The following is an 18,677-nucleotide window of genomic DNA, read 5'->3' as shown; positions in this document are numbered from 1 at the left end:
ATGATCGACGGAGCACAACGTCCACAATTTTTGTCCTCAGCCTCAGATGTGGGGGCCGAATTCACCCGGCATTCTTTTTGACTGGTCATATCGTATAACTCATCTCTAAGAAGATGCGTGATGCACGAGGGATCTTACATCGAGGGTGAAAGGTGCCATCTCCGGAAATACCGGTAAGTTGAGTTGACGCTTATTTTGGCTTCCAGAGCCGAGTCGCCAGTGGTTGACGTCCCCTCGTATGCACTAATCAAATTCGGATTAGTGTCAGCGATTGGAGCCTCAGCTTACTCGGGGCTGTCTCCGTTTCTTCGCCATGCAGCAGAAAACCCACAAAGTGGCGGTATCAAGCTACTCCAAGCAAAGTTTCAATCCCCAACATGGTCGGGTCGAACCGCAGGATCTCCCGGGGCCGATCTCGGAAAGGTTGTATAACCTGCAAGTACGTTCGAGGCCCGCCTGACTTGACCCGGCATACTGACAAGTCCAGAATACGCAGAGTGAAATGTGACGAGGGAAAGCCTACCTGCCAGAGGTGTACTTCCACCGGTCGAAAATGTGACTACGAGGATGTCGCGGACCCACCAAAGGTCGATCTCCAAGATCTGCAAATCGTGCAGCACATCCCTGGCATAACAAAGCCGATGAAAATGTGGAGAGTACCTCAGTCGGACGGGTGTATACCTGAAACCGAATATCGAGCGCTGGAATTCTTTCAGCTTCACACCACACTCTGCTTCGGAAAGGATACTGGGCTACATCTCTTGCAGGCCGCCTACCATGAACCCATTATCCGAACTATGGCTATTGCAATTGGTTCCCTTCACCGCTCATTTGTGCATAATGAGAAAGGGTTGACGACCCGCGAGGAGACCCAGTTCACACTGCAACATTATAACAAAGCTATTCGACAACTAGTCGCGATTGACCCGCGGACCTCGCACCAATCAAATGACATGTTTTTGATTGCCTGCATATCATTTTATTGTTTTGAGTGTCTTCAGGGCCACTATAAGCTTGCTGTGCAACATGGCATCTCTGGTCTGAAAATCATCAAGCAACAGCAGTTGTTGGCAACTGGTCAAAGTTTTCCAAGATACATGCCACGAGAGACAGTCACAGTTCTGTTCGCTATTCTCGAGAACCAGATACTTGAAGTTGAAGGAGAATCCTCATTTGCAGAGGATATGCGACCGGCACTCTACTCATCATTCAATACCCCCACTTTTGACTCATCGCGCCCTCCATCAAACATAGATGAGATGCGGGCCTCTTTTGAGTTACTATATCACAGATTAACACGCTTCTTGTCGGTCTGCGAGGTACTAGAGGTGGAGTTAAATGACTCCTCATTTGAGTTTGTGGCACAAATCCAACATCTCAAAGAAGAGCATATGCAGGTTCGCAGTGATCTAAATGCGTGGGTCGTTGCATTCGAAACATGGCTCAATGCCGGCAGTGCAGAAATTGATGAGGAACCGTACAGTGTTGCTATCTTGAAGATTTGGAGGTTTACCATTTCCATCATGCTTGCGTTGGAATGGCCCAGTTCGGAGCTCTCGTGGGATAAACACATCGACGAATTCGCCCTTATCGTCTCGCTGGTTTCGGAGGTGCTGGGTGTCCCTCCCACACGCGACCAAGGTGGTTCCAATAATATCTCAGAGCATCATGTTCCGCCGCCTGTACAAGATTCTGTATCACCTCTCCCCTTGCTCCGACCGAGGCCGTCCAAAACGCAAGCCTCAACATTTTCTATGTCTCTCGGAATCGTCACGCCCCTATATCTATGTGCTACTCGGTGTCGAGAATCATTTATCAGACACCGTGCCATCGATTTAATATCCACCTGTCATCGAAGAGAGGGACTCTGGGATTCGGAGCTTGCCGGGCGTATCACCAGACGGATTGTTTCTATAGAAGAAGCAGCGGCCGGAATTCAGCCTGGAGCTCATTACACATCGGCTGATATAGGATTCGCTTCTCGTGTCAGGTCGCTAAATCCTCAGTATGGGCAGGAGAATGGGATCAAGATACGGTATAATTGGGAAGGCGATAGCTCACCCCCCATAGAAGAATTTTTTACTTGGTGATGCGTCGAATAAGCAAAGAGTGCTATCTATTCTGTGCTTAAATCATTAGTTACATAAAAGTTTGAAAAGATGACCTGAGACTTCCAAGGTTGCTATTTGCACAGTCAGATCTTACCGGGAGCGACGAAGACCAGGATCTCTTGACAAAGCGCAACATATTGAGAACCAAATAAATCACAGCATATATGCAGCTACAGTCAGTTCCATTCAAATCAAAATATACAGGGAATTAGGAAAGCTGAAGCCGGTGGCTGGATTCGCCATTATCTCATCATTTCTTGTTTCTCATTATCTCCTCACTTTGGGAGAAGTCATTCTCATCCATTACTGTCCTTGACCTCTTCCTCTCTCTAATGTTTGCACAACTCCCCCAGTCAGTGGCTCTCCGGCATTCGTGTCCAGCTGTCGGCTCCATCGTTGGGTCCGCTCCACAAAGTCAAAAAGGGTGAGCTTTAATCCAATCGTCCACGAGCTAGATGCGCTCGCCACTTTCTTGTCCAATGTCTTCCGTGACTCCCCACATCAACTCGATGGGATAGTTAGACCATATGCTCTTATAGAGCTCGCAACCAGGTCGCCATCTCGCGTATCCCGCACGAGAGCTAAAGAAAGTCAGATTAGAAGGTCAAGGAGAATGAAAGTGAACTAATTACCCAACATCGAAGTCATCCTGTCCAATCTCCCATGCCCTCAGGAGAATGCAGGTTACCACAGCGTCGTAGGGCAGGCCAGCGGTATTGATGGTGTACATAGCATCGAAAGGCAGTCCGACGGGGTTGTACGACGAGGGCCATTCCGGTAAGAAGTAGAAAGTGTCATTCGTGACTCCGTGGGCGCCTTTGAAGGCGATGCTCTTTTCGAAGTCCACCATAATGGGATTTTCGACCGAGGGATCCCCGCTAGGGCCAGCGAGTTCCACTCCCGATTTCTCGATGATTTGGGGGACGTCGCTGATGAGCTGCGCCCAGGCTGTTTGCCAGCCCGGGGAGTCCCAGTTCTGGACCCACCAGGTGTGGATATGTCTATGACATGTCAATAGAGGTGTGTGATGTGAGATTTGTTAATCTCACCTGTTTTCCATGGTGGAGTTTGTCAGATTGGAGTATTTGGTGTTGTACGATAATTGAGCTAGAGAGAAGAGGAAAGAGATGAGTTGGGAGAGAATAGCAAAGAGATGAAGCAAGCGACGCAAATAAATTAACTACATCTATCTCTCGAACTATAAGCATACAATGTATGAGAGGGGCCCACCTGGACATGATGTAAATCCTAAGTGAGCAATAGAAAGCAAGATTTACATAAGTATGTGTGAGATCTCGTGTTTTTATCACTATCCGGCCATTTTAAGCCATTGATACTGAGTTCCCACTGAAGGGCTCGAATAGGCTCAAAGTAAGGCCCAGACTCCCACAGGGTGCACGGCTTGGCGTTGGTGTAGCCCATTCCGGGATAGTCCAAGGTGGCTGGGCGCCAATGAGTGGCGACATCAAAGCACGTGAGAGCCTCCGTTTAAATGAGCTTAAAAAAAGGGTTTCGCGATATCCCCGCACTTCCCAAGTTCACATCACTCATATAATGGCGCCCCGAAGATCCAGTGAGCAGACAGTCCTCAAGCCGCCCGCAGACACCACCCTCCGCTTTCGAGAAGATGGCACCTTCCACATTGGAGTCTTCGAGGACCTGCATTTCGCTGAAGGTGCGCTGTGAGAATGACTGACTGCAGCCGAGCCGGACTAATTCCGCGCAGATGCAGAGAAAGACGTCAAGTCCAAGGGGGTGATGTCATACATTCTATCAGAGGAAGACATCGACTTTGTCGTGATCAACGGTGACCTAGTATCCGGCGAAAGGACCCAAAAGGCAGATTCGAAGAAGTATATCGCAGATGTCGTCTCCCCGCTCGTGGACGGTGGCTATCGCTGGGCATCGACCTATGGAAACCACGACAGCGAGGTCAACCTCAACCCAAAAGAGGATATGTACGAGGCCGAAAAGAAATTTCCCAACAGTCTGACGCGGAGTTCTATATCCGGCGACGAAGCCGGGATCACCAATTACTACCTCCCCGTGTTCTCTCACGGCGACGAGAATACGACGACACCCGCGCTTCTCCTGTGGTTCTTTGATTCAAAGGGCGGTCATTACTACCAACAGGAAGGAAAGGAGGGTCCATCCGTCAAGCGAGCAAGTTGGATTGATGAATCAGTACGAGTTTTGATGCCAATTCTCAAGGCGGTTCTAATGGCATCTAGGTGGTCGAATGGTTCACAGAAACCAACACCAAGCTGAAAGAGGAGTATGGCAAAGTCGTGCCATCTCTGGCCTTCTACCATATCCCAGCACACGTAATGCTCCTAGGGCAGCAGAGCGGCCGATTAGACCCCCATCGCACACCCGGCGCAAACCGCGAGCGCGTCAACCCACAGGGAACGGGCGATTGGACATATGATAGCCAAGATGTCAAGTTCATGGAAGCGCTCCTCAAGACCGAGGGACTGATTGCTGGATTTAGTGGCCACGACCACCAGAATGACTGGTATGAAATCTCTGTTTCTTCTGCTACATCTACAGCGGAACTTTCATCTGATGCCGAGCAGGTGCTTCAAATGGGATGGAGCGCTCGTCGATCACGACTTGGCCGGTAACGGCATCAACATGTGCTATGGCCGACACACCGGTTATGGTGGCTATGGAGATTTGACTCGTGGTGGGCGACAGATCCTGCTTAATGAAAGCAATTTAGCCGAAGATACGCAGACGTGGATTCGATTAGAAGATGGGATTGTTCAGGCGCATGTTACGCTTAACACGACCTATGGTCAAGATACTTATACTGCTGTCACGAATGTTGGCCGGCCCAGCGTTCACACCGACTCATCTTTGCTTCCGCTTTCATGGCTGTGGTTCCCTGTCATGATGCTTTGGCGGTGGAATACCTGATTACCTTGGAGTTGAAATCTGGCGTTCGGGCAGTTTTTATAGTGCCCTGGTGGCTAATTCATTTACATCATGTTACTTGCAGGCGAAATTGTCTTTCTGTGTGATTTCACGCCGCCTATCCAAACAAATGGCACTACGTTGAATGAGTAAACCTATGCACACAGGGCCACCCCGGTGTTCACAGAGACTACTCGAATGTGCACCACCCCATCGATGGGTCTATTTCAAAAGTCATTTCTTCTTGGTATTATGGATTATGTACAGATCTGTCTATATACTCGCATATTTTCTTGTATACCAATTGAACAGCCGGACCTCTTCCGGCTAGGTCTGCGCAATCACCCCAGCAAGTTTCTGGCTTTCAAACTACAAATAAATGTAGCAGAAAGGACCAGACACGGTACTCATGAGGTCGCGCATGGCGATAGGCTCACCACCAGCATACCCGATATCAACCATGGTATCAAGGGTAGTATTTGCCGAGGCAGGCATATTCAAGAAAGTACCGGTACCCGAAATCGCGTCTCCGCGCTTCTTCAAGTCCAAGTTCTGCCAAATCCACCAAGTGCGATCGATCATACCGTGGTGGTGCCAGAAAGCCGGATCACCGGGGCTGACGTAGACATCGCGGGCGGGATCACCGCCCATGGAGTAGTGGCCGCCACCGTGGACGCCGATCGAGCCGCTACCAGGAACACCCTGCATGCTCATCTCGAAGTCCCAGACGTTGTCGTTGCCCAGGATCAAGTCCACGACGGAGGTGTAGTTGGCGTAGTCTTGGACAATGGAGGTAGTCAGGTCGCGAGTCAAACAGCGAGGGTTGTAGGCAAGCGGATTAGCGGCGGAGCTGGTGTTACCGCCCGGTAGCATCAGCGCAACAGGGCCAAGGTTGACTTTGTAGTCTTTGAAGGGTCCGCTGGTTACGCAGCCGCCGCCTTTGCCGGTCGGCAAGTGGATGACAGGATAACTACCCAGGGAAAGCTGGATGTCGCCGGTAGTGTTGGTCGGCGCGCCGTTGCCGGACATCGAGGTCTCGCTGCCATCGAAGACCTGGGACTTCTCAATATCGTGAGCATCAGCAGCCCAGTTCCAATATCTGTGATGAGATTAGTGAATGTGTTTGACCCAAGATGGATTTGAGACGCACGGGTAATCGCCAGTGTAGTCACACTCGTTGCGCAAAGCTTGCTCGAAATTCCAAATGAAGTATCGGTGCCAGGCTAGGAAAGTTCCTGTGTAGTGAATTCCCAGAGTTTGGTTGATGTGCGTCGCGACAAAATCATCGTAACGCGACCGGGCTCCCGGGACGAGATCGGAGGGAGAGCGCGACGGCAATTTCTGAAGACACACCACAGATTTGATGTAAGACTTCTTCTCTCTGGCAGAGAAAGTCCTCCAATCCCGACGGATTCGGAGGTTGCCAAGCGAACATCCGCCACGCTTCTCAATGTCAGAATCGCTCGCGACAACATTCGATGTGGTGCTGAAAGCCAATTCGGCCAGCTTGTCCAGCTGGGCCGCAGCGACCGGCAACGAAGTGGACGCGGCAGTGGGAATGGCAGATGCGCTCAAGACTCCACCTTCAGAGGCAGTGGGCATAGCCCAGGCCTGAGCGAGCAAAGCTCCCACGGCAACAGCGAAAAAAGCAACCATGACGACTGTGCAGTGGAAGTTGACAAGGCTGCACGTTCCTGCCAAGAGATCGAGGAATGTTGAAGATCGAAGATAAATCCGGGCATGATTGTCGGGTTTTAAGGCTGTTGAACGAGAGTGCCCCTTAACTCTGCTTCGGCCCAATCGGAGCTAGCACTGCCCATCTCCGACTTTGCGTAGTGAAAAGCTCAGGGCAATTGAGGGCATCGGCCGATGTCCCGTCTGCTCCACTCTAATACGGGGGCCGTCGTGAATCCCCATCGTTTCGCCACTTGGGCCACAACGGATCGGCCCATCAGACCCTGGAGATCCCAAGACCTGGGCAGAGATCTCGAACTCCAAATTGCGCGCCGCAGAAACAATCAAGATCACTCTCTTGTATGGAGTAGAGCAGACTGCCATCTGAAATCGAAAATTCTCTTGGCACACCGCCATTTATTGGCCCCCCAACGGTGCTTAGCGACTTGGCTAGGAAACCTTCTACAGGCCCAATCAGGAACCTCATGCGAGATTTAAGTCTGGAATCTCCGTCCGGTGCCCTAATTGTGCAAAGGACGGAAGAATAAATGAGCTCAGATGAGCCAGATCCACTAATCCTGTGCATCCGAGGCTTCAGATGCTTTAACTACTGATGCGGCCGAGGCTGCCTATTGGTGGGGTTTCTCTTGGCTCATATATCCCTCCGTCTCGGATCTCTTGTGGATTCTAGAAGGCCGAGCTGTTCGGGGTACAGCATTGTTCTCAGGATGGTGTCTCGTCTAGCAGCGGCGCCACACGAGTATTGTGGGCTTCGTCCGTCGTGGCTTTGGAAATACTCCCCAATGCAGACCAATGGACCGAAAATGAAAAACACCGCAGACCATGGCATCGTTTTCTCAAATTTGGACTGAGTTTTGAACACTAATAAAGTGAAGTTTAACGGTCCGGAGCTCGCGCCACTGGCTTGCAGGAGAACAATAGACTCTCGACCTAGGTGTTTCGAATATTATACTTTCTCTTCTCTTTTGCGCAGTGGCTCACAATTTTACGCTTTTCCAATCCATTTATCCCCGTTCGTCTACATAAAAATACCCTCCATGTCCAACATCCGATGACCCCACGCCCACCATGTCGGCCTCCGAAGACCTCGAAACAGACATCAATCAAGGACCAAGAATTCTGATTGCGACGGCGATCACAACGGCCGCCGCGCTGTTCACCGTTCTCGCCCGATTCTATGTTCGCATATTCATCATTCGGAACCTCGGATGGGATGACTATATCATGGGCTTGACAATGCTGTTGTCAGCATGCGGATTTGCCCTTATAGTCCCGGAAGTGAAATATGGCGCAGGGAGGCATATCTCCTTTGTTGGAGAATCCGCGAAAACGGCCATGCATCTGAACTTCGCTACCCAGGGAATTTACCTTTTCGCGATCGGCACAGTCAAGATATCGATCGGTTTGTTTCTGCTTCGCTTTGCAGCAAGAAAAGGGTACAAGATCTTCATCTGGGCTGTGATTGTGCTCATGGCACTATATACTACAATCTGCTTCTTGACTCTGGTCTTCCAGTGCAAGGATATCAGAAGCAATTGGGACAACAATGTGAAGTCAGAATGCTTTGCGCCGAAGCAACTTCTGATATTGAGTTATACCAACACTGGTGAGTCGGGCACATCTTTTGCTATCTATATTCAATCGCTCATAATACTAGCACTTAACATTCTTACCGATCTCATTTTCGCTGCTCTCCCCATACTCATGCTACGGTATGTCTTCCTCCATCAACATCTGCTTCACTGGCTGATTCGAACATGACTAGACATCTTCAGGTGAATCGTCGGGTAAAGGCATCTTTGATATGCATCTTGGGTCTGGGGGTTTTGTAAGACATGAAGAGAAAATGAGATATAGGTTTCCACTGACTATTCTCAAGTGCCTGTGCTGCCGCATTTGTCAAACTATCTATTCTCCCAAGCTACGGCCGCACCGGTGACTTCCTCTGGGACTATACAAACCTCACGATCTGGGTTGTGTAAGTCAAAGGCATTTTCTTCCCCGCAGTTCTTGCCCTTACTAAAATTCATAGCACGGAGTGCAACACAGGTATCATCGCTGGCAGTCTTCCAACGCTTAAGCCACTCTTCAAAAAAGTGCTCGGAACATACGGCTCGCCGTCCAAAACCACCAGAGAATATTACAACAGCAAGCAGTACAGACTCCGCTCGATGTCGAGATCGCGTGGCACTGCTCTACACTCCCATGGACACCAAAGTGGTAATCTCAGTGTGATTGAGCACCAAGTTATGAAACGCCCGGCATCTGAGATTACATCAACGGCGAACTCGCCTACATACGCTGCAAGTGGAGGTAGCAACTCCAGCGAAGAGCGCATTTTACCAATTCAGGGAGAAGGCATAGTCTGTACGACCGAGGTTATGGTTTCTCATTCTCAAGACCTCCCACAAATCCCCCTAGTCCTCATGTTCCCACTTTGGGTAGGATGAGATCGTTCAGAGGAGCAAGGACTGAGGCCGATGAGCGGGTCTGATCTCTTTTTTTAATTTGGAAGCCATTCTTCCAATCACTAGGGTATCTTGAGTAGGAAACGGTGGCTTTTCTTTGACGATTTTTGTTTCTCGCCTTTTGTGGTTTTTAGATCGGTGGGGGCGCAAGTGGGTTGGTAAGATCACGGAGCAAAGGAGGAAATGAACATTAATATAGACTTACTAGGTAGTGTAATGAGTTTTTATGTTTTAATATCTCAATGTACCTTTTTAATCCTCACTCCGTACCAGAACTAGAGTTAATATAATGGACAGGGGTAAAGGGACGCCTCGCTTAGAGCGTAAGGGCGTAGAGAGTCGCACTGATTCGCATTCCTCTGTCGGGGTGGCTGCTTCCAAGGTGGTCTTGGGCGAAAGTACCGAAATACCCGAGGCATTGTTTTAGAACAAATGGCTATAGTTAATTAAAAATAATAATATAACGAGCTCAAGGGGCTCGTTTGACTCCGTGATTCATACTTGTCCTCTAATTCTGGTGCTCAACTTGATCCAAATCGTACTCTTCGAAATCGTTTGTTTTCCTGATGCGTAGACATATTGAAGGCCAAGGTCAGCTCTGCAACCCATTCTAGGTTGTAAGAAGATGTTCTTTTTTTTATTGGCTTTGGTTGAATAGGTTTTATTTTTGAACTCGTTGAAGGGCTACATTGTTGTGTTCTGAAAAGTCCGGGCGGGCAGGTTTCCAGCGCGGCCGTCAAAGAAAGAAAAGAGAGAAAAGGGTTCAATGATTTTCTTCCGTCTCGCCGATCCCTTTGCATATGCCGTGTTTGCCGCAGGCACCGTGTTCGAAAGTGCTGCTTCCGCCGTGAGTGCCGTGCCTGTCACCTACCCACTGGTGTAGCGCGTCTCAACTTCCTTGCCTCCTCCTTGTTCTTTCCTTGATGTGATATTACTAGAAGGAACCGAAAAAAGGATCATAGCATGCTTTCAAAAAGGCTCTTTGGAACTTCACACCATTGCCCCGCTTATGCCGTATATACCGCGCAGATCGAAGTTACCGCGACTGCCGCTCCTTTGCCCGATCATGATTCCATGCATCAGTATAAGTATTTTCGTAGGCGGAAACCCAGGGACCTTTGATGTCAAAACGAGAGGATATCGAGCCAAGTTTTTAATTTTCAAGCTCCCATTGACTTCGTGGGGCATTTCATCGGAGTGCCCGGGCGCAAAGGCCGTTTCTGCATCTTCAAAATCATCAGGAAAATGTGTACGGAGTAATGTGAATTTGCTTTCTCTAGTTGTCTTGAATTATATTCACTCATTCAATCTCCTCTCGAAAAGTTTACCACTCTAGGACTTCACCATTGTACGAGACCAGCTTTCCACCGTACTGCTCCTTGGTTGCGTTGGTAAGGACATCGACTATACCACTGGTTGAATCTTCGACAGTCACTGGTGCTGATTCATAGCCCCATCCCTTCGCAGCCCTGTTCCCCATATCAGTCTGCACCCAGCCGGGGTCAATCACAAAAGCGTTGAGCCATTCATCTTCCGCATTGATGCGAACTCCGTACCATGGGAGAACAGATTTGGAAGCACCATAAGCTGCGTTTGGAACGGGGGCCTGGCGACTAAAGGAGAAAATGAGATTATCAATTGCTGAAAAAAAAGGCAATTGTTAGAAAAATCTTACCCTAAAGCTCCACCTGAAGATCCTATCATAGAGTAGACTGGGCTGGAGGTTGACTTCTGGAGAAGAGAGCGACTGGCTTGATACAGCGATACAACGCCTAAAACGTTCACCTCAATGTGCTCGACGATGTCCGATCGTTTGACATCTTTCACGAGGGGGTAAATTTTAGAAATTCCGGCGTTGGCGACAACATAGTCTAAGTGATCAATGCCCTTGCCGACGGCTTCATCAACAGCATCAAACGCAGACTGCTCAACAGCGGCATCGTACTTCACAATGACAATTCTGCTGCCTTCGCCTGTGGGAAGAAGAGAGAGCTCCTTTGCGGTTGAATGTTCAGGATCACGAACCGCGGCAACGACGACCTTTGGATATCGCGAATCAGCTTCTCCCACCTCTGAATTAGGAAATACCACATACGTAGTTTGGTTTAGCCACCAAGTTTTTAGCTATCCCAAAGCCCAATCCGCGATTGGCACCGGTAATAAATGCAACAGTGGGCGACATAACGGCGTGTTATACCGAATCGGGTTTTCGATGTGTGCAGAAGTGAACTCAATTGAAAGGTAGAAACTGCTAAGAAGACACATGCGCACACCTGCTTCTTTTATATGATTCTTACTCCTGTCAGCCGTGATATTGTTGTATCATCGATTATCAATCCCGTGGTACTCGAACAGCGCCCCGATTACAAATTCAGGCATAGCGCCGGGATTTGGAGAATATCTCCGGTACTCGGATTGTTGCGGTCAATTTGAATGGCCGAGCGAAATGGTGCCATTGGGGGTGTACCCCATAACACGCATTTGATATGCTCGGGCCGCAAGGCTTCAGGTGAGCTCCACTACCTGCGGATGACTTGAGCTGAGCACAACATAAGTACCGAGGAGCCCCGCTTCCAATCGGGCACGATGTGATATTCCAAATACTTTTCTCAATATAACCAGTGGTACGGAGTACTCTGTAGTGTGTGTTGCGCGCATTTCTTACCGAGGTTGACCTCCAGGGCTGGTGGTGACCAGCGGAGGGTCCCATGGCGATTGACCCACATGGGCTCAATTACCCATGTCGCTAGGCTCGTAGCCTATTCAGGAAAACAGAAATGTACAATAGTGTAGCGTTTTTGGAGACGAGGATTGGATGGGCTCACAGAGGGAGAGAGAGAGAAAGAGAGACAGAGAGTGTGTGTGTGGTCGATCTACGCTATCCACGCGCGGGAAGCCTGGCAAACCGGGCACCCACGGGCTCCAACGAGAATTCCCAATCTTTGCGAGGCTTGCCTCAAGAGAATGAAAAGTTCGTCAAATATTGTTGTGTGGACTCCAATGTCTCAAGTTCGGAGTCTTTGGATCTTATCGCCCAGGAAGGGCTGTCAATAAGCCCAGCTATTGACAACGCAGCCTGCAATGTTAACCACCTTTCAATGCATCTCCCATCTTTACCTCGTCATATTGGTTACTCTACTACACGAACCGCCCACAATATCCTATAGAGACCACTTCCACAATTTGGGGGATGGTGAGATAGATCCAAGGAAACGTCCCTCCACGTCACTCCGCCTCCCCCTCACAAGCTCCAGTCTACCCTTCGCCGAACTCCACGCCATAGGGACAAAAGGCCCACTGTAAGCTTAGCCTCGCCCCACCCCCCCGCTGCAGTGGCAGCCGAGTGGGATGCAAAACTCGGCAACGGCCCGGGCGGCTGGGAAAACCACGGGAAAGACTTGGCGAGGCATTCAATATAACAGAATGAACCTTCTTCAACTGTGAATTTGGTTTGACTGAGCTGCAGAGTACTCCGTAACTATTGAGCCAATTGATTGGTTTCTCTCCATTTCTCTGACAGACACCGATCTAGATTAGTTCACTCGGAAAACTTCTACCCTGGTCACAAGGTCCTCGAGCTCAAATTTGTCTGCAGCAGCCACGCAAATGGCAGCGTTGTTGGGTCTTTCCGGCATGTTCGTTGTCCACGATGTAAACAACATGCTCCCCTCCACCACTTCGTTCTCGAAGAACTGCTGGAATTCATGTTTTCTCCCTTCGAGGTCGATTGAAGAGACCAGTAGTACTTCAAACAGTCCTCGCTCGACAAAATGACTTCGAAGGCAGCCGAGGTGGTATGTACCACTCACTCGGATGTTCATGTCGATGATGAAAGAGTTCCCATTCGAGTCCACAATAATATCCACGCCAACTGGACCAAAATATTCCTGATCATGTAAATACTCGGCTACTTCGTTGCCAATTTCCGTGAAGTTGGCTTTGAGCTGTGGCTGCTCTAGGTAGGAGATGCACCCCCCAGCCCACAATCCGGAATCAAAAAACCGCTGATTGCAACAGCCAATGAAAACCCATCGACCGCTTTGCGTAACAAAGAGTGACATAGCCATGCAATCACCTTCGACAAAATCCTGGAAAACCAGAGAACAGGGGTTAAGATGATGATTTTTCGGGTGCAAATCATGGATCATTCGTCGTATCTCGTCTTTCAAAACTTCTCCCGCTCTTTGTCGGTCGTGCTCTGATTTCAGAACTAATGTGCCCTCGCTCGAGTTGGCCTGTGGCAACTTGACAACAAAGGGAATGCCTTTTTTGTAGAGGGGAAGAAGCATACGCCTAACTTCCGCGTTCACTGCGCATGGATCATGCACCTGGACTGGCTTGATCTGGGTTTCAATGATGATCGTCTTGGGCGTTGGCAAACCAGAAAGCGCCAGTGCTGGCTTTGACAGCAGTCTATAGTGTATGTCGGGATGGATTGTATGCGGAAGATGCTCCAGAGCATCTTGTGGGTTCAGAACAGATAATTTCGAATTTGGATGAAGATCAATGTCTGTGGGGCTTCGCACAAATCTCAAACTTGGTCGTTAATGAGGAGCCAGCTGTCCGTAAATTTCCATGGTATCAATCTGAGAAATAGTTGGGGTGCCCTTTTGATTGGGCTTTTCTCCATCGTCATCAAGCTCGAAGAAGATTAAGGACATTTCTCCAGCTATGAATCCACATCTCTGGGGTGAGCTCCGCAAGAACCTAGTTGCTAGGCTTTTCTTGCTGGTGGACTGGGCCATGGGATTTTGGTAAACGTACTTCCCAGTTAAAGGAAGTGAGGACGCGACTTGAATGCGCGATGATGGCAATGCATAGGCAAGTACGATGTCTGAGTGTTGTCCGCCATCAAGAGAGTATAAATCCCGAAGTGTATAATCGAGAAGAACGGGTTTGGGGGATAGCTTAATCGTCATTTTGGTTTTCGAGAAATTTCAAATAAAGTAATTTATTCGAAAGCAAATATCATTGAAGATCAAACGCCATCAACCTTGACAGTTAGTGTGGGTTATTATATACGGGTGAATTTCGACCTTTTCTTCTGTCTGCAAGTGATGTCATATTTGAATTTGCTATTTCCAAGAAACCGTGCATGAAGCGTGCAGAATTCCGAACGTAACGCGGAAATTCCAAGGTGATTGTTTTCGCCCGCAACGGTGTTGATATACAATAGGACAATGCTTTACATGCTGGGTGGAGAAACCCGATCCAAGTGATTGATCACATTTTCGGATTTTCTCTTTTTTACTCCGTACTCTGCACGCAGGACTCCGCAAGAAGGTCGGTTCCATCAGGGATCGAGGTGTCGAGGGAGCAAGGTATCTTTTTGTCGCACACAGTATACGAGGTCTCCATTCTCTAACGGTCTAGTTTTGCTTTAGTAGGTATAACCGTTCATAACACCTCAGTTTACCATCTTTAGGCGTCTAGAGCGTAAGGCATTCTTAACGGCGTTATCTGCTGAGGGAGTAGGATCGTCGGGGTCCAAGCCTTTTTTGCTTTGCACATTCCCACATACGGCTGACACTTCGGTGGTGTGGGTAGTGCCAAATGGCCCAGAAATCTCGCTCGGTTTCTATTTTTCGGATCTCAACACAATAGCAGCACCCTGGGCTGCCAGATTTACCACCAGCTTTTCCCGAATTGGGTAAAATAGGACGAATCTTTCGCAAGTTTTGAGGGGTTGAGGTCAATTGAAGGGTAGAAAATTGGCATTTTGCAGTTTTCTCTGAGCGAAGTCACATTAAATGATAGATCCAATTACTACTCCATACGGAAAGGTAAACAGTTCCATATACAAGTTGTGTGCTTGCTGAAACTACTAATAAACTGCCCTTACTCTCCAAAGAAAAGTCTCACTCTATGCGAGAATCCAGCTGGGAATCATAGACCAGCTTGGCAACTATTGGAAGTACTAATTACTAAAAGCTGCGCGACGAATTGATGAGAAATCTTGGAATGCAAAATACTTATTGTCCAAATCCCCGGCTAAGAATGAGGATTGCCTGCATTCTCATGTTTTCTAGCCTCCATTCAGCGAGGTACTTGGCTCAGTGTGTGAAGAACGGCTTACTCACTTTTCACTCCTGAATCTTTCATATTCAGTTTCCAGATGGGTGACGCGGATCTATGGTGTGCAGTCATCTACGCCAGCTCGGGAGAAGTATAATCCAATGATGGTGTGCATATCTTGATGTAAACCTTTTGGCAAGACGAATGAATAACTATTGAAGCAACAGTCAAGATGAGCATTGAGCCCTTTTTTCACGGGGATCCTTATCAGACTATCACCGGGCATCCCATAGCGGACGCGCTGAAGCTTAAATCGGACCAAACGGTTGGAAGTGGACCGGCCCGGTCGCTACCACAGAACTGGGTTACACCAAGACCAACCGGGACCTCTCATGCAATCTTCTCTTGACCTCACAGGCCGCTCACATTTGTCTGCCCCATAGTTGCTCGCAGGATTCTTCGCTCACGACGGATTGAACCTTCAACTGAAGGATCTATGTAGATCTGCTCTCGTCTAGGGGAGTCGTCCCCTAGTGCTGATCATTTGGGTCCACATGTTTCACTATATATTGGGATTTGCCGATAAACATGGGTTGATCCCGAGGTTTCAAAGTCTTACTGAGCAAAAGAAACCAGTATGTTTGGGCGAGTCGGTCCATTTGTAGCAGTCTTTCTATCGCGTCATACTGCCTGCAATGAACTTCAGACCCTGGAGTCGGCGAAGACGTAAGATCTCCCGTGGAGAACAATATGATACGACAATCATTATGTGAGACCGCAATCTATTTCACTTCCTCTAAAAAGACACTTATTCAAGGATCGTCATATATCAGGACGCTAAGTAAAGGGCGTTGCTAAGTGTTGCATGTGATTGTAAAGTCAATTGACCAAAGGATACTGAGTCAAGGCCACTATAAAAGAGGACATTCATCCATCTGTACAGTGTCAACCATACTGCCTTCCGTTTATCCCTCATCTTCCAACCAATCGCCATGAAAGGCTTCAGTCTACTCCTCGTCCTCAGCACCGCAGCCATGAGCCTAGCAGCCACATGCTCGGGCTCTAAGCAATGCCAGTGCTTGTTCTCAGACGGATCGCATTGTTGTCTATATGGACAAGTAAGGGATTCAATGTGGCTGGATATGACAGAGCTAACTCAATCCCCAGAATGCTCAAACCGGCGACACCTACGATTGTACCACGCTTTGCTCAGGTGCCAGCCGGCTACTTCAGTCGGGCGAAGATACTCCGGCCAAGTGCAATGCAGGAGGCTCATTTGCCTGTGCTTCTCTGATTACTGCCCAGGGCCGCACGCCCTGCTACAACAACGCCTAGACATCGAGAGAACCAGGGTGATGTTAGTGTCTGGGTTGGAAATACCTCCAGGGCTTGGAAGCAACCTTGGAAGCTAGCTAGTATCTTGAACTGCTGTTTGGTAGTTGGTGTACTAAGGATATGGATTTCAAATCAAATCTCATCTCTGAGGACATGGTGCCCAAGCATCTCCAATACTCTGTGTTTTGTACTCAAGGTATGGTATTATTGCTTAGAAAAGAGCCAGCTATTGAAATTCATTCTTTTGATGAACAATCATGAAAACAGTTCAACCCTGGAATCAGTGCTCACATCCACGCACAGCCGGGTACAGCGGCACCTCTTCCAGCCACTGCCTTCTCTCCAAACTTCTCAACGTACCACACTCGGCCCCATCGCGCATGAGGCAGCATGTTTGTCACGGCGTTGATGACGAAAACAACGGCTGGCAGTGGAAGGGGCACAGCAAGCTTCCCAGCCACCCACGCGAATGGAATCAACCAAGGGGCAAGGCGCAAAGGGGGCGTAGTAGCTGCCGAAGGGGCTGGTGGTAAACCAGACAGCGGGACAACGGCGGTACCAGCGAGAGCGAAGCCGATCCACTCCAGCCACTCAAAGACATAGTGCGGGTAGAGGATGTAGCGGAAGACACCCTGGGCCGGGGGAATGACGTAAACTTTCGAAAATTTGTTTGATCCGGGATTGTCTGTTTTCTTGCTTCGTTTCTCGGCTTCTTCACGTCGAAGTCTGAACAGCGTTTTCTCGGAGTAGATATTGCCAGCCATGCCGATGATGAAGGTCATGATGCCGATGGTGGGGATGGCGTCTACCAAGGCGGAACGAGAGGTGGTCTCGTAATACGGAATGGTTGGGACTGTGTAACCGCGCAACCAGCCCGACAGACATGAGGAATTGAACCAGTTGAATAGCATGGCGGAGGACATGATGAAGAGGTGGATTGGGGACATGCTGGGCGCTGAAAAGAAAGGGGAGATGATAGCGCGGTTGAAGTAATGGATGCAGTACAAAGATGCCACCATGATATTTGATGCTGGGAGATCAGCAATCGAGGGGGAGTAGATAGATGGGAGCATCAGGTTGTAGATCAGGTTGATAGGACCGACGATCTCCATGGCACACCAGGCGATGCGGCCTGGGAGGTTGAGGACAGAGTCTGCGGAGGTCTTGCCTGCGGGATGCCATGGCAGGAACCATATGATGGTGGTCATCTATACTCTGTCAGTTTGTCTCTCTGGTGTGTCCAAGTTGCCATACCAAGGGAAAGTATTGGAAATAGTGCAGAATTGCCGTGTAGACGCCTGGAGCTGGAGGCGCCAGCTTTGAAATGGAGGGCAAAGCCTCCCAGATAGAGAAAAGAGCATCCATGATAGGCCAGAAAAGGTGGAGAGATGCGAAGAGGAGAAGGTTGCAGAAGTAAATAAAGCTTAAATCTGCGGTGACGTAAAGGCGGTGGGTCTCTGAGCTCTCTTCTTTGCTTTTTTTCTCCCAAGATTGTTTGTTATCAGGGGCTTAAAAGCATCTTGGCAAACTACCTCTGCTTCAAACAAACATGGATTGGAAACGTGGGATCGATTCGGTGCAGTCTCTACATCACCCATGCCCCCAAGGCGGTCATTGGCGCATCCAGTGTAAACGCTCCGAACACGGTAATGCATTGCTTTGGAGCCGAAGCACACGTCACACACAGCTCGACTGTAACATCGACATCGGTATCCTGCAGCACTGGAAGAGGCTTTGTCTCATGTATTTGAGCGACGGCAATGAATCCCCATTTTCGTGTGATATCCGCGGTCCGGTTGGGACCGTTCAATCCGGCTTACAGTATTGTCCGTAGATAAAATCACTTCAAATGGGCGTTTCACGGAACTCTAGGCTCTTCGCGCCTAAATACTAGGCTTCGTGCATGAAGATATGGTGTCGATCGGGCCCGGCGTGGGGGGGGGGCTGCATTAGTGTCTTAGTGCTAAAGGCTGCAGGTGAGATCTTAACAGCTATGGATGTGACAGTATTTCACGATAGTGAAAGGGAAGACTAGTCCCCAATGAGAAATTACTAGTGACACTGCGAAAGAGTTTGAACCTATTAAGATTCTATCTAGAATGCTCAAATGTCCATTCGCTAAGTATTCCCAAGTGCA

At 49.0% G+C, this 18,677-nt stretch overlaps 9 protein-coding genes across 9 annotated transcripts; 4 read left to right on the top strand and 5 right to left on the bottom strand.

The window, feature by feature from the left end:
* Positions 1–377: 377 nt before the first annotated feature.
* N7506_009157 (Zn(II)2Cys6 transcription factor domain-containing protein) lies at positions 378–2,090 on the top strand (the record flags this gene model as incomplete). The annotated part of the gene is made up of 1 exon (XM_056958450.1): positions 378–2,090. The coding sequence occupies one exon, from the start codon at positions 378–380 to the stop codon at positions 2,088–2,090; it is 1,713 nt and encodes a 570-aa protein (XP_056807840.1).
* A 472-nt stretch (positions 2,091–2,562) lies between these two features.
* Positions 2,563–3,171, bottom strand: N7506_009156 (uncharacterized protein; the record flags this gene model as incomplete). Its single annotated transcript, XM_056958449.1, has 3 exons — positions 2,563–2,692; positions 2,744–3,112; positions 3,161–3,171. 3 exons carry the CDS (start codon positions 3,169–3,171, stop codon positions 2,563–2,565), a joined length of 510 nt encoding a protein of 169 aa, XP_056807839.1.
* Positions 3,172–3,665: 494 nt separating this feature from the next.
* Positions 3,666–5,030, top strand: N7506_009155 (metallophosphoesterase family protein; the record flags this gene model as incomplete). The annotated part of the gene is made up of 4 exons (XM_056958448.1): positions 3,666–3,786; positions 3,838–4,295; positions 4,343–4,626; positions 4,685–5,030. The coding sequence occupies 4 exons, from the start codon at positions 3,666–3,668 to the stop codon at positions 5,028–5,030; spliced, it is 1,209 nt and encodes a 402-aa protein (XP_056807838.1).
* A 366-nt stretch (positions 5,031–5,396) lies between these two features.
* Positions 5,397–6,683, bottom strand: N7506_009154 (tyrosinase family protein; the record flags this gene model as incomplete). The annotated part of the gene is made up of 2 exons (XM_056958447.1): positions 5,397–6,126; positions 6,178–6,683. 2 exons carry the CDS (start codon positions 6,681–6,683, stop codon positions 5,397–5,399), a joined length of 1,236 nt encoding a protein of 411 aa, XP_056807837.1.
* A 1,107-nt stretch (positions 6,684–7,790) lies between these two features.
* On the top strand, positions 7,791–9,163 carry N7506_009153 (uncharacterized protein; the record flags this gene model as incomplete). Its single annotated transcript, XM_056958446.1, has 5 exons — positions 7,791–8,328; positions 8,380–8,434; positions 8,488–8,550; positions 8,602–8,700; positions 8,755–9,163. Coding segments are annotated over 5 exons (1,164 nt in total), but the record flags the coding sequence as incomplete, so codon positions are not given.
* Positions 9,164–10,514: 1,351 nt separating this feature from the next.
* Positions 10,515–11,372, bottom strand: N7506_009152 (uncharacterized protein; the record flags this gene model as incomplete). Its single annotated transcript, XM_056958445.1, has 3 exons — positions 10,515–10,803; positions 10,866–11,230; positions 11,286–11,372. 3 exons carry the CDS (start codon positions 11,370–11,372, stop codon positions 10,515–10,517), a joined length of 741 nt encoding a protein of 246 aa, XP_056807835.1.
* A 1,351-nt stretch (positions 11,373–12,723) lies between these two features.
* On the bottom strand, positions 12,724–14,109 carry N7506_009151 (putative solid-state culture specific protein; the record flags this gene model as incomplete). Its single annotated transcript, XM_056958444.1, has 2 exons — positions 12,724–13,603; positions 13,955–14,109. The coding sequence occupies 2 exons, from the start codon at positions 14,107–14,109 to the stop codon at positions 12,724–12,726; spliced, it is 1,035 nt and encodes a 344-aa protein (XP_056807834.1).
* A 2,088-nt stretch (positions 14,110–16,197) lies between these two features.
* N7506_009150 (uncharacterized protein) lies at positions 16,198–16,540 on the top strand (the record flags this gene model as incomplete). The annotated part of the gene is made up of 2 exons (XM_056958443.1): positions 16,198–16,323; positions 16,373–16,540. 2 exons carry the CDS (start codon positions 16,198–16,200, stop codon positions 16,538–16,540), a joined length of 294 nt encoding a protein of 97 aa, XP_056807833.1.
* Positions 16,541–16,827: 287 nt separating this feature from the next.
* Positions 16,828–17,905, bottom strand: N7506_009149 (3-oxo-5-alpha-steroid 4-dehydrogenase family protein; the record flags this gene model as incomplete). Its single annotated transcript, XM_056958442.1, has 2 exons — positions 16,828–17,748; positions 17,795–17,905. 2 exons carry the CDS (start codon positions 17,903–17,905, stop codon positions 16,828–16,830), a joined length of 1,032 nt encoding a protein of 343 aa, XP_056807832.1.
* Positions 17,906–18,677: the final 772 nt, after the last annotated feature.

The sequence above is a fragment of the Penicillium brevicompactum genome (genome assembly GCF_028827555.1).
Source record: "Penicillium brevicompactum strain IBT 35665 chromosome Unknown utg000006l_segment0_segment0, whole genome shotgun sequence".
Classification (NCBI taxonomy): domain Eukaryota; kingdom Fungi; phylum Ascomycota; class Eurotiomycetes; order Eurotiales; family Aspergillaceae; genus Penicillium; species Penicillium brevicompactum.
Note: the sequence above shows the minus strand (reverse complement) of the source record. Positions and strands in the feature narration are given on the sequence as shown.